This window comes from Drosophila obscura, unplaced genomic scaffold (genome assembly GCF_018151105.1).
Source record: "Drosophila obscura isolate BZ-5 IFL unplaced genomic scaffold, ASM1815110v1 contig_150, whole genome shotgun sequence".
Taxonomy (NCBI): domain Eukaryota; kingdom Metazoa; phylum Arthropoda; class Insecta; order Diptera; family Drosophilidae; genus Drosophila; species Drosophila obscura.
In genome coordinates this window covers 9,940,666-9,955,815 of record NW_024542736.1, presented here as the reverse complement: position 1 = coordinate 9,955,815, position 15,150 = coordinate 9,940,666, and the positions used below count along the sequence as shown (strand labels likewise).

At 44.2% G+C, this 15,150-nt stretch overlaps 5 protein-coding genes across 7 annotated transcripts in view; 3 read left to right on the top strand and 2 right to left on the bottom strand.

Moving 5' to 3' along the window:
• The first annotated feature begins 475 nt into the window (after positions 1-475).
• LOC111069462 (E3 ubiquitin-protein ligase RNFT1) lies at positions 476-2,841 on the top strand. The gene is given in 4 exon segments (XM_022359538.2): positions 476-1,383; positions 1,385-2,165; positions 2,230-2,445; positions 2,505-2,841. Coding segments are annotated over 4 exon segments (2,061 nt in total). The 5' UTR covers positions 476-553; the 3' UTR covers positions 2,739-2,841.
• On the bottom strand, positions 2,797-3,676 carry LOC111069476 (ADP-ribosylation factor-like protein 6-interacting protein 4). Its single transcript, XM_022359556.2, has 2 exons — positions 3,221-3,676; positions 2,797-3,138 (listed from the first exon to the last, which is right to left on the bottom strand). Exons 1-2 carry the CDS (start codon positions 3,393-3,395, stop codon positions 2,897-2,899), a joined length of 417 nt encoding a protein of 138 aa, XP_022215248.2. The 5' UTR covers positions 3,396-3,676; the 3' UTR covers positions 2,797-2,896.
• Positions 3,677-3,706: 30 nt separating this feature from the next.
• Positions 3,707-15,150, top strand: part of LOC111069473 (eukaryotic translation initiation factor 4E type 2) — a 54,091-nt gene continuing 42,647 nt past the window's right edge. Inside the window, exons 1-3 of one of the 3 annotated variants that reach the window (XM_022359553.2) lie at positions 3,708-4,363; positions 5,742-6,201; positions 11,246-11,997. In XM_022359553.2, coding sequence (XP_022215245.1) covers positions 4,326-4,363; positions 5,742-6,201; positions 11,246-11,311 — 564 coding nt within the window. In that variant the 5' untranslated portion in view covers positions 3,708-4,325 and the 3' untranslated portion in view covers positions 11,312-11,997. Of the gene's footprint in view, positions 4,364-5,741; positions 6,202-11,245; positions 11,998-15,150 lie in introns of those variants that run through there. The other 2 variants (XM_022359551.2, XM_022359552.2) reach the window with 2 other exon arrangements.
• On the bottom strand, positions 4,445-5,640 carry LOC111069471 (UV excision repair protein RAD23 homolog B). The gene has a single exon (XM_022359548.2). The coding sequence runs from the start codon at positions 5,539-5,541 to the stop codon at positions 4,555-4,557; it is 987 nt and encodes a 328-aa protein (XP_022215240.2). The 5' UTR covers positions 5,542-5,640; the 3' UTR covers positions 4,445-4,554.
• On the top strand, positions 6,662-11,997 carry LOC111069472 (syntaxin-1A). The gene is made up of 2 exons (XM_022359549.2): positions 6,662-9,590; positions 11,246-11,997. Exons 1-2 carry the CDS (start codon positions 8,719-8,721, stop codon positions 11,262-11,264), a joined length of 891 nt encoding a protein of 296 aa, XP_022215241.1. The 5' UTR covers positions 6,662-8,718; the 3' UTR covers positions 11,265-11,997.

The window sequence follows — 15,150 nt, the reverse complement described above, 5'->3', positions numbered from 1 at the left end:
CTAACAGAGTCATTTGCATTCTAATCAAAAGAGAGGGTGAAATTACGGAAAATTTTCATAATAATTATGCACGCATTTGCTCATTCAAGCAGGGAAATGATAGCTGCAACATGGTTCATGGTTCAAAAGAAATTTGCTTTCAAAATCAAATTTTAATTTGAACCGCGAAATTCGTTATCAAGATCCTGATGAATATTCTAGATAATCGCAAAAATGTTATCGCTAAGGGTGATGAGACCATTTCTATCGATAGTTCAATTAGTACTGTATGGTTAGTGGTACGGGTATAAAAGTAGAGCGACTCAAATGTTCCTTCTCGTTTAAAAATTTTTCCTTGAATATTCCTTTCTTTCCCAGATTTCAAATCCGGCGGGCAAGTCCCGAGAATGACGATGAATAGCCAAATCGCCCATCTCAAGGAGAAATTACTATCGAGAAAGTAACGTAAAAGTGTGCCCAGGCACCGAAAATACCAAATATAAGTGTGCCCATTTGCATAAAATTTTGCCGTTTTTACCCAATTTCCTGAGGGTCAGGCGGAACACGTAAAACAATGAAAAACGGCCTCAAGGACCCGTCAGGCGGCGGTGGCGCTGGTTATCGTCCTGCCCAGACGGACAACAATCTGTCCAACGTATCCATACACATTGAAAGCGACGACAATGACTCAACGACCGCGGAGCACGACTATCTTCTGCCAGCAGCACCATCGATGACCTCTATGGCAACGGGCGGCAGTGGGGCGGGTGGCATTCCCCACAACACCAGCATCAATCTGGATTCAATTGGCGGCCACAATCTGCCAACGGGTCGCAGCAGCAGCCTCAGCGGTGGCCCGCGACACGGCAACATACTCTCCTCATTCCTGGCACGGCAGCGCTCCTACACACCGGCCGCCAGCTCACCCGTCCGTGTGGCCACACAAATGAACCGTCGCCTGCAGCAGTCCCGCAGCATGGGTGCCAACAGCAGCCTGGAGGACCCACTGCCCAGCCCTGGCGTTGGGCCAACGCCGGGACCTGCATCGGGCTCATCCGCCGGCGTGCGACAACTTGGTTTCTGGCGTGTCAATCTGAATGATGTCTTCTCCCTGTCCACGGCCCCATCGACTGAGGCGCTGCGCTCCTTTATCACACATTCCAACTTCCGATACCAGCCAGCGGCATCGGCAGCAGCAGCGTCAGCATCCGGAAACCCGCCACCAGCGTCGTCGCCCGTGGACAATGCGCACATTCTGCTGCATCAGCAGCAGCCAAGTGCAGAAATTGTGGGCACTTCTCCGCTAAGGATCGGACGAGTGGCACACGGACTTAATGCCACGAGCAGTGCCAGTGCCATGATGGGCCGCAGCATCTCGTTGCGCGAGGGTGAAATGCGACACAGTCTCGCTGGGTGTCCGGCACAATGCCAGCGTCATGGAGCTGCACAGCAATCCGTCAGCGTACGAGGAGAGCGAGGATGAACACAATGCGAATTTAGATCTGGGCGATGGCAATCTAACCGGTGCTGCATTGCCTGGAGCTGGCGATGCGGCTGCTGGCGGAAACAACATCGTCAATGGCCAGGCAGAGCCGCCCGAGCACCAGGGCGAGGATGAGCAGCTTATATCGGACGACATGGTCGTGCAGATACTCAGCCATTTCGTGCGATATATGCCCCTCATCTTTATACTCCTCATCAAATTCATACACGATCACCTGCTGGGCATTGTCGATCTGCTGGTGCTGCAAACTGTCATGTACAATGTGAATCGATCGGTGCGGAATCAGGTGTCCCGGCTGGCACAAAAGAACTACGCATCGATGCTGCGCGATTGCTGTCTCATTGGGATAGTGGTGACGGTGCGTCTGTTTCTGGCCACAGCACCGCCGGATCCGTTTGGCTTGATTGTGCCGCCGCCAAGGAAATATTTTAGCGTAGAGACCTCCGCCCTGCCCTACAAAACGGAGCCGGGGACAAGCAGCAAATTGGGTCCAACCAGCTCATCCTCGGAGACGCTGAAGGCGGTCATCACCACGGAGACGTATGATGCCGTGAATGTCATACCACTGGGCATGCTGCTGTACTACATAGCGGTCAGTGATCTCATAATCAAGCTGCTCACGATGCTCATCAAACTGGCCATAACCATGCTGCCCAATCATGTGATGCGCTTCAAAGTGAGGGTAAGCATCCCATACCCATTGATTTCCCCTTTCTCTCTTGTGATGTGTGATGATTGCTTTGCAGGCTCGTCTCTATGTCCTGGTGGAATACATATCGCAGTTCTATCGTGCCCTGCAGCCCATCACACAGTGGTTCATGTTCCTCTACGAGTCCTATTCGGGCCTTGAGGTGGTCTCGGGCGGCCTCTTCTCCGCCTTGTACCTGGGCGCAAAGATATTTGAGCTGGTGGAGCGTGCCAAGTCGTTGCACAAAGCGGTGGTTACCTTCAGACGGAATATTGTACGTAGCATGCCATATCCGGTAAAGGTTTTCCCTTATCCAATCATTGTTTTTTCTAGGATTCTGAGCGTCCGCCCACTAAGGAGGAACTGGATGCAGCGGGCGTAGTGTGCCCCATCTGTCATGATACATTCAATTCGCCCATTATCCTCGAGTGTGGGCATATTTTCTGTGATGAGTGCGTTCAGACGTGGTTCAAGCGCGAGCAAACGTGCCCCATGTGCCGGGCCAAGGTTAGCGATGATCCCGCCTGGCAGGACGGCAGCACCACATTCTTCCATCAGCTGTACTAGGCCGTGCAAGGCCCCCAAAGAAATGTTTTCTACCTATTTCACGTGTATATAAATAGTCTCCGAGCTAGCATTTGTTTATTAAACGGACAGTTATTAATTAATACTAATATTTTATGGGTTTCATTTTTGTTTTTCCTGCATTTCACTTTGGTTTCTTTCTACTTTTTGCGACGAGCCGCGTCGAGAGATCGGGATTCGTAGTACGCGCCATCGCCACGTGTGGCCTTCTTGTTGATGTCCGTGTGGCGCTCTCTACTCACGATTTCCTCCAGCACCTCGCTGTCGCCCTTGATGAGGCGTATGCGGCCGGTCACGGGATCCACCTCGCGACGTATCTGGCTCTGACGGCGCTGATATTCCTCCGGTGTCTCGGGCGCATGGGATTTGCTGTTCATCAGTGCTTAAATATTTTTGGTGGGGACACACAAACAAGACACACACATAATATACAAGTGAAACGATGCTATGATGGGGATACGGACCTATTGGTATGGCAAAATCCTCATCTATTTCTTGGGCCGGCAGCGGCAGCGGCGGCGGCGGAGTTGCCTCCTTTTGCTTGGTGTGCTTTTTCGATTTCTTGGACTTGTGCTTCTCCTTGTGCTCCTTGCGCTTCTCCTTGTGCTTTTTCTTTGATTTTTTCTCGCTTTTACCCATTTTCAAAGATAAACAAAACCAAACCAGATAGTCCCCTCCACACGAACGTATCGATACCCTGCCAAAAATGTCACGTGCACCAATTTGGGCGGGATTGAGGCACGTGATAAACGGTTTTCGAGTGCTACGCTATGCTATTCAGTATTGGTTTTCCAGATAAACTCCATATATTAATAAAACCTTTTAAATGAGCAATAAAATGCGTGCTATGTTTAAATGTAAATAAGGGTATATATGAACAGTGCTGGTTAACCATGAACCGCTTTGCAGCACTAGAACCAATTTTGACAGCGCCGCGTGGAAGGTGGACCGCAAGTGGAACCTAATTGGACGCATGTTGTGTACAAAAAGAAACGTCAAAACTGCAGCGCTATAAAGCAAAACGAATCAGATAAAAAACAAGGAGTATCCATGAAATTCACGATTGGCGGCCAAACAAATTTGCAATTGCTTACAACGGAATAGTGACCAGTTAACAGCGCCTTTCCCACTCAAAGCGGCGGCCCCCCCCCAGGCAACCAGTCGACAGACGTATTTTTGTGGTGTGTGGAAGATAGAATCATCCATCACATACGCACACACAAACACACAGCACAGACACACACACAAACGCTTGCTCGCTCAACTATTTCACCGCAGCAAAGGAGCTAGAATATTGAAAGAAGAATCCGTCAGTGGAAGAGGAAATCAAGTACAACAAAAGGCCAAAACACCGTCATAGCAGCAGAGGAGGCACAGGGCCAAAAACACAATAGCAGTAGAAGCAGCAACAGCAGCATTATCATCATCATTTGTATCAAAATCGAAGCAACAGCCACCAGAAGCAATATCCACAGATATCCCAGCCAGGACAGGACAGGACAGGATACCAACCAGAACGCCGCAGTAGACAAGTGCCAGCAGCCGCAGAGCCCAGCCAACCCATCAAAGATGAGCATGGAAAAGGTTGCAACCAAACAATATGAATCGTAAGTGGCATCTCCCACAAATTAGGCCAACAACACACACGCACATCTCTCGCTCTCAGTTTGGCCCATTGGCCGATGCGTTTGTTAGGTTATGTTCTTATGGCACCACTATAGCCCCCAGGTCTGTTTATTCGTCACTGATCGATCCCCCAAGCCACAATAGATGACAGACCCAGAGCCAGAGTGGAGGATTACTGATCCTCCTCCTCGGACTGACGGAAGAGTACATCGGCCGCCAGCTCTTCGTTCTTGTTGCAGGCCAAGTAGACCTGTACGGCCAGGTCACGCTGGAAGCCCAGTGCCATCAAACGCTCCACGGCAGCCGTCTCTGAGGCGGTTAGAGATGCGTGCTGCTCGCTGTCCGCCAGATGTGGGAACTCTGCATCGTCGCTTAGGTCGTTATCCTCGTCGTGGCTCATCATGTCAATAAACTCGCCCTGATTGTTGCGTATGGCCTCGAAGACGTCCGGATTTGATTCGCGGATCTGACCGAGAACCGCCTCCAGCAGTGCGGGATTTTGGCGTATCATTTCGCGGATCTGTGCAAAGCGCGGATCGGACATTAGAGGTGCCAGATTAACGGCCGTTTCGGCCACCGATGGACTAACGCTGACCGACGATGGTGATGCACCGCCGCCGCCCTGTGTTAGGGTCGGTGTGGCGGTGTTGGCGGCCTGTGTTGGAATGCCCGTGATCAGATACTCGATGGCACGCTCCGGATGATTGAAGCTGGCCCGAAGAGCGGCACGCACTTGCTTCTCCTCGTAACCCATGCTCATCAGATGCTGGACCATCTCTTCGTTCGGTGACACCGAGGGCGTTGGATTCCCAGAGCTGCCAGCAGCTGTAGCAGCAGAACCCCCATCAGCTGTCGCCATTCTAGGCACCGATCCTGTCTCTTCTGACTTCTTCGCCTTCTTCTCCGGTACCGGTACCGGTACCTGTTGCACCTTCTGCTTGCCCATCAGCACCAGAAACTTGTTCTCGGCAATCTTGTATTCACTGAGTGGCAGGCCATCCTCCAAGATGCGTCCAGAGTAGATCAATTGTATATTCTCCACGGCCTGGGAGACCTCGGGCATGCCAACCAGCTTCTTCTTCAGGGCCAGCACACTCTGCCCCTCGTCTATCTCAAGGGTGATGACGCGCTGGTCGAGTGTACGAATTGAAAGCTTCATTTCAGTTTCTATAAAAATGTGTTCAAGATACTTGTTGTGACGATTTTGGAATGTTCGGTTGTGGAACGGACTGGACTGAGTGACGACTGACTGTAAAATGAATATTTCGGGTGCCGACCGAGGAGATGTTGGAAAGCAAAACACACTCGCCTGACATTTTAATCAAATATTATTGAATGTGTAATGCCTTTGCATTTCAGGAAAGTCTGGCCGGAGATCGTGGACAGTGATGACAGCGATGTGGAGAATGAAATAGATGTGGACAAATTACCGCCGCTGGAGGTGGGGCCCAATGAGAATCGCCTGCAGCACACATACTGCCTTTGGTTCTCACGAAAGGGGACGCAGCGGGCCGCCACGGACTATAGCAAATCGCTGCACGTCGTCGGACGGTGTGCGAGTGTCCAGCAATGGTGGTCCCTCTACTCGCATCTGATCAGGCCGACTGCCCTGAAGCCGTACCGGGAGCTGTCCCTATTCAAACAGGGCATCAAACCGATGTGGGAGGATCCGGCGAATAGTAAAGGCGGCCAATGGGTGATAAGATTGCGTAAAAACAAAATCGAACGTGCCTGGGAGAATGTCTGCATGGCGATGCTGGGTGAGCAATTTCTGGTGGGTGACGAGATATGCGGCATAGTGTTGCAGACAAAGTATCCGGTAAGTGAGCAAACATTTCATTCTATTTGTACATAATATTTTTGCAACCTGGAAACCGTGCAGACGAGCGAGATTCGCAATATTTTGAATTTACGCCGGGTGGGCGCCCTATTATCAACAGTGTTGTAAAATAGTCCACTGATCGCAGCCCTGCCCGTTCAACATATTTATTTTTCTTTACACATTTCCCAAGATTATTGCCAATTGGCGAGTCCCTTTCAGCTTGAAATTCGTTTAAACAAAAGTGCCGGTCGCGATTCATTCATAAAAATCCCTGCGCATGCCGATTCTCTGGCCCGGCCGCCAATGGATTCCACAAACAAACCCCTGCTGCTGATGTTGTTGTTGTGGTGGTGTTGGTGTTGACGTAGTACAGCCACACTTAGGGCATTTTTAGTGCATTTCGTTAGGCGCTATTAGGTATTTTTATAGTAAGCTGCAATAAAAGTGAAAACAAGAAAATGCCGAGCAAAAGAGAAAACAAAAACACTCGAAAATATTAACAATTTTTGCCAACGCGCCTGCAATTAAATGTTACGGTAACAAGCAATTAACCCAACAAAAGTGAATGCGTCTAAAACTACGAAAGCATAACGGTGCGAAAATGCAATAAAGTAATTTCGCATTTGCCGGCGTCAACTGAACCAATAAAATACCGATATAGGCAAAGGCGAAATACAAGCACACAACGCAGTTGTAAAACATAGCAGGACCAGAGCACCCAAAAGACCGTGGGAGCCGCGGCCGCCACCAGAAAGAGAGAGGAAAGCCCGTATTAGAGTCGGCGCACTCTTAACACCGTCCACATACACACAGATACAAAACCAAAGAGAGAGGGAGCACTGTTGGGGCTGTTGGGGACGGTCTTGGCTGCGCCGGATGGCGACGCATGTTTCAGATTGCCGAGAGCCAGCAAACGCGTCGAGTGTGCTTTTTAGCGATGTGCGGGTAAAACAATAGAGGCGACAACAACACATACAACACAGCAAAAAAGTAACCCAAGACATCATCAAGTGAGGGAGAGAGAGAGAGAGAGCGAGAGGAGGTCGTCTCATATCATATACGCTGCCACCGCCGCCGCCCACCCAACCGACCGACCGACTGACCGAAGTGTATGCTCGTCATTGCCGCTGCCTCTGCCTGCTGCTGCTGCCGTCGTCGACTGCGGCGACGAGAATTCGTACGCAACAAACGAAAATAAAACAAGCTAAGCAAAAGAGAAAGAACAAATAACGCCCACCGTACCGCCGCCCGCCCTTCACCTCTCGCAGCGTGCTTGTTGGAAGAAGAAGAGGAATAGCAGAGAATTGGAGCTTTGCGCAGAAATCGATTTTTTTGCCCATTTTAAGAGATTTTTTGTGTGTTTGGGAGCCGGAGCCGGAGCCGAGCCTCTCCCTGTCCTGTCCACCCAAGGCAGCACAGCACGCGTCGCGTTGTCGGTATTTTTTAGGACTCCCGAAATATACTGCAGCCAAGACCGAGCCACTCACACCAGCGCGAAACGTGTTCCACATGCAAATGCTGCACTGCTGCTGCATTTCGTGAATAAAATAAAAACAAGAGGAGGGAGGAGTCCTTGCAAGAGTGACGACACGATCAACAGCGCCCCACACCTTACATTACCACTGTAAAACAACCGTTCGCCGCGTGCGTGGTCGTGTGCGTGAAGCGAAACAAACACAAAAAAAAAAAAGAGTACTTAATCTTGTGTGATTCTTAAACGGAAAATAGCAACAAAATAAACGCGATATCTGCAACCCGTGTGCCGTGCCGTCGTGAGTCACAATAATTAAGAAGCATTTGTTGTTGCTGCTGTGAATAGCTTTTTAGCTGCTGCCTGGCATTGAAGAGGTGCTTGCCAGCGAGCGCGAAAGTTAACGCGAGAGAAGAGGGAGAAGAAGATAAACAGCAGAGAAATAATAATATTAAATAATAAAACCAGCAGAAAAAGTGCCAGTGAAGTATATAACCAACAAAAGTATATACTAAGCCAAAAGCAAAACCAAACGAGAGAGAGATAGATTGTGGCAAAGGAAAATCGGTTGTTGCGGTCACGAAAATCAACGGAAAATCAATAAAAGGTCTACCCCTCCCTTCCGTCGTAGGCAGTGGAAAAACGTGCAAACAAGTTGAGCCACACAGAAAGAAAAGTAAAAAAAAAACGCTGCAAAAATATATATATATAAAGAGAAGCAAAAAGTAAAACTCCGCGCGCGTGTATACGTTTGCGCGTATGTGTGTGACCGCGTGTGAGCTTGTGTTCATGTGTGCATGTGCCTGTGTGTGTGCGTTAACGTCTAACTGCTAATCGTAGTCGTCGACGCCGCGTAACGAAAAGCTTACGTAAAGCTCTAAAAAACAAAAACAAAAGTAAGCACTGCAACAGTTTTTTTGACACACAAAACAACGAAGAAAACGCAACAAAAAACAGCAACAACAAAATAAGCAGAAAAGTGAGACAAGCTAGAAGAAGACGAAGATAAACAACGTAAACGTAAAAGCAAAAGCAAAAGCAAAATGACAAAAGATAGATTAGCAGCCCTCCATGCCGCCCAATCGGACGATGAGGAGTCGGAAGATGTGGCAGTCAATGTGGATGGACATGACTCCTATATGGATGATTTCTTCTCACAAGTGGAGGAGATACGCGGCATGATCGACAAGGTGCAGGACAATGTCGAGGAGGTGAAGAAGAAGCATTCGGCCATACTGTCGGCCCCACAAACCGACGAGAAGACCAAACAGGAGCTCGAGGATCTGATGGCCGATATCAAGAAGAACGCGAATCGCGTCAGAGGCAAACTCAAGGGCATCGAACAGAATATCGAACAGGAGGAGCAACAGAATAAATCAACGGCAGATTTGCGTATCCGCAAAACCCAACATTCGACGCTGTCTAGGAAATTTGTGGAAGTCATGACGGAATATAATCGCACCCAGACCGACTATCGGGAGCGTTGCAAGGGGAGAATACAGCGTCAGCTGGAGATCACCGGTCGTCCCACCAACGACGATGAGCTGGAGAAGATGCTGGAGGAGGGTAACTCATCGGTGTTCACCCAGGGCATCATTATGGAGACGCAGCAGGCGAAACAGACGCTGGCGGATATCGAGGCACGGCATCAAGACATCATGAAGCTGGAGACATCGATCAAGGAGCTGCACGACATGTTCATGGATATGGCCATGCTGGTGGAGTCGCAGGGCGAGATGATAGATCGCATTGAGTACCATGTGGAGCATGCTATGGACTATGTGCAGACGGCAACTCAGGATACCAAGAAGGCGCTTAAATACCAAAGTAAAGCGCGACGAAAGAAGATCATGATACTGATATGCCTCACTGTATTGGGCATCTTAGCGGCCTCATATGTTAGCAGTTATTTCATGTAAATGTTTCTTTCTTTCTATAAAAATATGCAATTACTTAACGAACAAAAAGAACAACAACACACCACACCCACACATCCCCAAACTACATTCATCCATTCATAAACTTATTCATTTTGATTCGATCGATGTCCCACCCAGAAAAATGACGAAAGAAAAAAATATATAAAATGTAAACCAGTGAGAAAATAGTAAAAGAGAACCCAATTTAGGCCTCGAATTATACAAATTATATAGCTAATACAATAAATACATTTAAATGTGTAAATCTGTATAATTAGTTACGACTTTCATTCAAATTCTAAGCAAAAGAACAAAACAAAAAAAAGAGTCTCAAGAGCCACAGACACACACACACAAACAAACACACGAATACACTCAAAAGAAAAAGATATAGCCACCAATCAATATCTATAGTATATATACGATTATAAAGATACAAATCTTAAAAAGTAATTGCTAAAAACGAAAATAACAACAACATGAAATTTTATTGATTACTGTTATAATGCGAAGCAAAAACAAAACCAACTTGAAAGAGAAATATGAATCTCGATTTGATTTCTTTGTTTTTCTTTTTGTTTTTTTTTCTTCCATAAACTATAAATGCATTTAGTTTTTGTTTTTAGTTTCACAAAAGTAGAAACATTCACTCAAAATCACACCCATTCACGCACTCGATACACACAGCCATTCATTCACTTGCAACAACAACAAAAATCTCTAGTTAACTTCTTGAATATTTATTCTAAACACACACAGAACAAAAATTGTTTATTATGCGATGAGATAATAGCTATATTGACTATTTACGATTACTATAATGCTATTTACTTAACACATTGTTCATATATTTATTGAATGAAAATATTAAGTATATATGAATATATACATACATACAAATATACTATACTTAAAAGATAAATAGCCCGCCCCCGAAAGTTCTCAAGAAAATAAAAAAAGATGAAAGATTAAAGCAAAGCTCTCTTCAGGAATGAGAGAAAAATAAGAGATCAGATCTGCATACATATATTGAATGCCTTGCAAAAATTAACAAAACTCACACGAAAAGCTCTCTCTCTATCTCTCTTTTAACACATATACTCAAATTAATCAGCAAACACTCTTAAATTGATAGTTGACTATTCAGCTTTGATTTTTTATAGCTCAAACAATTAAACAAGTTTTTTTTTTCACTTCCCTTTAAACTAGTTATATATCTCCATTAACTTTTCCGCTTTCCGTTTTTTATTTATTTTCCTGGCAAACATGTTTGAAAACCACAAAAACAGTAAATTTTTTAGATTGACTTATTTTCTGGAAAAAAAAAAATATTTCTTTGAAAACGATTTAACCTCATTTTTGAATATAATTTCCCATGACTCATTTCATTAACACCCACTCACTACTCAGACGCTTTTTCTAACGCACACAAATAATTTTTCTGCTTTTTTGTTTTTTATTAACTCAATTTTAATTTTTATCTCTTTCCTTCCTTCCTTCCCAACCAAACCACCTCCGTAACATCAACAACTAACAATTGGAATTGCTTTTACCTCATACAACACTATTCTCTTACTCTGCGGCATGCGGCATTCTTCAAAAACTGATTAAAAAAAAACACCAAAAAAATCAATCACGAATCCACCAACAGTATCCAAGCAAGCAAATAGAGCGGCATGCAAAATCCCACATACTATATCCATGCTATAATCTATAACTGTAGAAAACCAATGCAAGAAAAATGCTACTACTATAAATATATATATTTTAATGTCATTTGTAATGTGAGTTATGTGATGAATGATTTAGGGATAACACACGAAAAAAAGAGAAATATGTTTTCGTTTTTAAGTAGGAAATAAAATTCAATGCACCAGAGAAAAAAGTAACCACACGAAAGAAAATCAACCGAAAAATGCACCAGATAGAAAACAACCTCCCTAAAAAATCAACAGAAAAAGGTTTAAAATGGTCAAAATGCTTGCACGTTTATTTTTTGTTTCGCTTTCAACTTTTGCAACGAAAGATAGAGAATGCAACAACAAAAACCGCACCTGCAACAAACAACAATCAGCACTTAAAAAAATAAAACACCTAATCGCGTTACAGTGGAAAAAAAAACAAAGAAACAATAAAATTATTAATCGTATTATGTCAATCAATCAAACTGCCATTCAAAATGCAATCAAAAACAACAACAAAAAGAGAAAGCCCCTGAAAAACGCGACTCCGCTGCCCGCGAAAAGCCTTGCCGAGCCGCCGCCAGTGTTTCCACCATCCCAGCAGCCATCGACTACCCAGCCTCCAGTTTCCAGTCACGAGTTCTTGATTCCAGCCTTCCAGTCGAAACAAACAACAACAAAAATAACAAACAGCTGCATTGCTTCATTCCCTAGAGTTGAGGTGAGTAAACCGAACCGGCATTAATTATTCCAATATTTAACATATATTTTTTATATGGCAATTTTTGCAAAATTACTCTCGTATTCTCTCTACGCGAAATTAATTCCCAGAGGAATTCCAGCACTGAATAATTGTCGAAGGTCGGGTTTGATGTAACCTTTGGGGCATGCCTTCGTCTCTCCTCGAATGAATAAATGCCCGCCCTTTGTTCTGTGTGACATTTGGGAATCGAAAGTGTATATTTCGACTGAGGGATACCCTATATTTAGATACACTCGTATTATATATGCAAAAGAAAGGTCAAAGCTGATGATAATAATAATTACCGTATCATGATGATTTGCTGTAAATAACTCGTTGAATTTAATTTCTCTCGTCTGTTGTACCCTTGACATTTTGCCACAATATAAAAATAGACCTACTTTAGAGTTGCGGGCAAATACCTTAATCAAGCAATAAATAGAACAGAATAATTTTTGCAGTAAAAAAAGAGAGCTTTTAGTGCCTTTAATTTCAGGCCGAATGGTAATGAATTATAACGTTTCCATAATTAGCAATAATTTGATAGAAAATGTTCTGATTAATTGACATGTTCCCCCCCCTCATAGTAATCTCAATTGCATTATTAGTGCGGTTTTAATGGGATTTATATTGTGTGATAGTACAATTGCCTTCCCCTGAATCATGGATGCATCATTCGACTGACTGTGAGAATTGCTTCCATAATATTTGTAAAAAAAAAATACATTTAAAGTCAAGTTATGGTTATTTTTTTTTTTGTGAATACAAAGCCTCTTTTTGTGCCGATGATCTCATGACAAGAGAGATGCGAGAACGCAAACACTTGAGATCAGAGGTCCGAGTGTGTTTAATAGTTATTTATAGAATTTGGGTGCTTTTAGAACTTATTTAGAACTAATCATTTAATATAAGAATCATTGAATTATATTGAATGAAAATCCATAATTGAACATTTTTTCATCCACTTAGAGAATATATGTTCATATGAATTCCATATGTTGTGGAATGTTTTTGCCATGACTGACATCTTCGAAAGCAGAGCCTCTCCATAATGCCTCTTGCGTGTTTAATTTCTAAGCATTATCTATGATAGTTTTGGGTATATTACATACATATATGCCATTTATCATGCATCATTGCCCCACACACTCAGACAAGCACACACTTCCTGTCAGGCGGCAATGCTCCGTCTAATGTGACTCGAACATGCAATGGATTCCCGGCTACGGAATGGAACTCTAGAATTGAGTCATCGGTCTCGGATATTGTATCAGACACCCTCCCACAAGCGTAAAATACTCGTTTTGGGGGTTCTTTTGGGGTTGATAGAAAAATGTATTTACATTCGGTCTCAATTGGATGTTAAATGATAATAAATTTGAGTTGCATTTCATGCGGGGAATAAACAAACAGCCAAAGCGAATACAAATCAGGCGCAAATTCAACAAATGAATGAATCATCAGCATTATCTCTATAGATAAGAGATATCATTCACACATATATCACCTGTAAATGATAACACAAACGAGGGACAGTCCATGCCCCTGTCTGTCATTTGAGAGAGGGAAGAGGATCCAAGCCGAAAGAGAAATAGAGAGAGGAAGCAAGGAGAGTTTGCCCATCGAAATGCAATTAAAAGTTTCAGGTTCTCTTCTCTCTCTCTCTTCAATGACATCTGCCTGCCGCCGCTCGTTACGTACTCGTCGTGTAACATTTTTTTTTTTTTTTTCAATGTCTTTGCCCTTACGTGCGGGTTGTTGTCTATCACATGGCATTGTGTTTGCTTTTGTTGTTTTTTTTCTGTTCCCAGGCTACCCCTCCCACCTACCATATGGTTGAGATGCCCGCAGGCTGCATTGAGTGTGCGGGCTATGAGAGGTGTGCAAAAGGTAGTTTGGACTTTGGAAAGTAATAGGCTGCACCACATCTACTACGTAACATTCAATGGGTATCTATCAGAGCGACCCTTAAATCAATTTTTTTGTCTCTTTTGTTTTTTGCTCCTCTCCGGTGTGTCTATCAGTCCAGTCGTCTGATTGTCCGTTGTCCGTCTGTCTGTTTTCACTGCTTCATTAGTGATTCTCTGACGTAGACCGTCATGCACTGGTTTCTTGATTGACAGTTTTCATACATTGCTTGATCATTTCTTATTAAGGTTGTATAAAGTAATAATCCACTGCTTGCTCTTATTCAATCACTGCAGTGCCACGCCTCCTAGAAGTCAATTCTCTACCGCGTCATCGAATCAATTTATGCATCGTATTTATCTGTATTTTCTTTATATTTATGCATCAAACTATCTGTACCGTACCCATTTCTCACTACTATTATTTTGATTTTTTGCCAAATCCAAGACGCAAGAAACTAGCTTTTTCCTCCCCCATTTTGTCCATGATTATACGGGATTCCTATCGCCGGTTATCGCCGTGTATGTGTGTGTGGAGCTTTTGTGCCAAGTTATCTGCTTCTTTTATTTAATTTGTTTGTTTTGTTTGGTGACTCACAAATTTTTGCCGGATTTTATTGTACGAGTAGGAGGTTGACTGTCAGAGTCTAGTCTGTCTGCCTACGAATTTGATTTATTGATGTAGCACCCAGGAGTCGGATTCAACACATACATACATATGTACATCTGGATGTAGATGGAACATCTGTATAATACGAGTATTTCCTTGACATGAAGTCATCTCTCAATTTCAGTTTTAAGCAACAAGAAAAAAAAAACAAAAGTTTCGTAAGAAAGTTCCTTGTCATCCCAAGATTCACTTACAATTCTGTCGCGCTATCTCCTGAAAACTTTGCCATCCGATTGCTGCTGCTGGTTCGTAGGGAGGGGAAAGTTTTCTTCCTTTTCTTTGACCAAGTAAGGAATTTTCTATGCATAAAGGAAATGGAAGCGGAGGAGGAGGTGGAATGCATCCTGCATCCCGTTTCCTGCATTTTTCATGCAAAATTATACCATAAAATTCCTTTGACTTGTGGTTTTTCTTTTTGCACTCCTTTAAATCCTGGGCGTGGTCTTGGTACGGTTTGGACTTTTTTGCCTAAACCAAAAAATTAGAAAGGGATTACGATGGGGGGTTAGAGAGAAAAGCCAGTCGTCGTTCCTTATCGATTTTCCTTCATCGTTC

Excerpts from the sequence above, each read along its gene's own strand:
- LOC111069476 (XM_022359556.2), bottom strand. The coding sequence starts at position 3,395 with ATGGGTAAAAGCGAGAAAAAATCAAAGAAAAAGCACAAGGAGAAGCGC. Across the intron at positions 3,139-3,220 it reads GGATTTTGCCATACCAATAG|CACTGATGAACAGCAAATCC; the intron begins GTCCGTATCCCC and ends AAAATATTTAAG.
- LOC111069471 (XM_022359548.2), bottom strand. The coding sequence starts at position 5,541 with ATGAAGCTTTCAATTCGTACACTCGACCAGCGCGTCATCACCCTTGAG.
- LOC111069472 (XM_022359549.2), top strand. The coding sequence starts at position 8,719 with ATGACAAAAGATAGATTAGCAGCCCTCCATGCCGCCCAATCGGACGAT.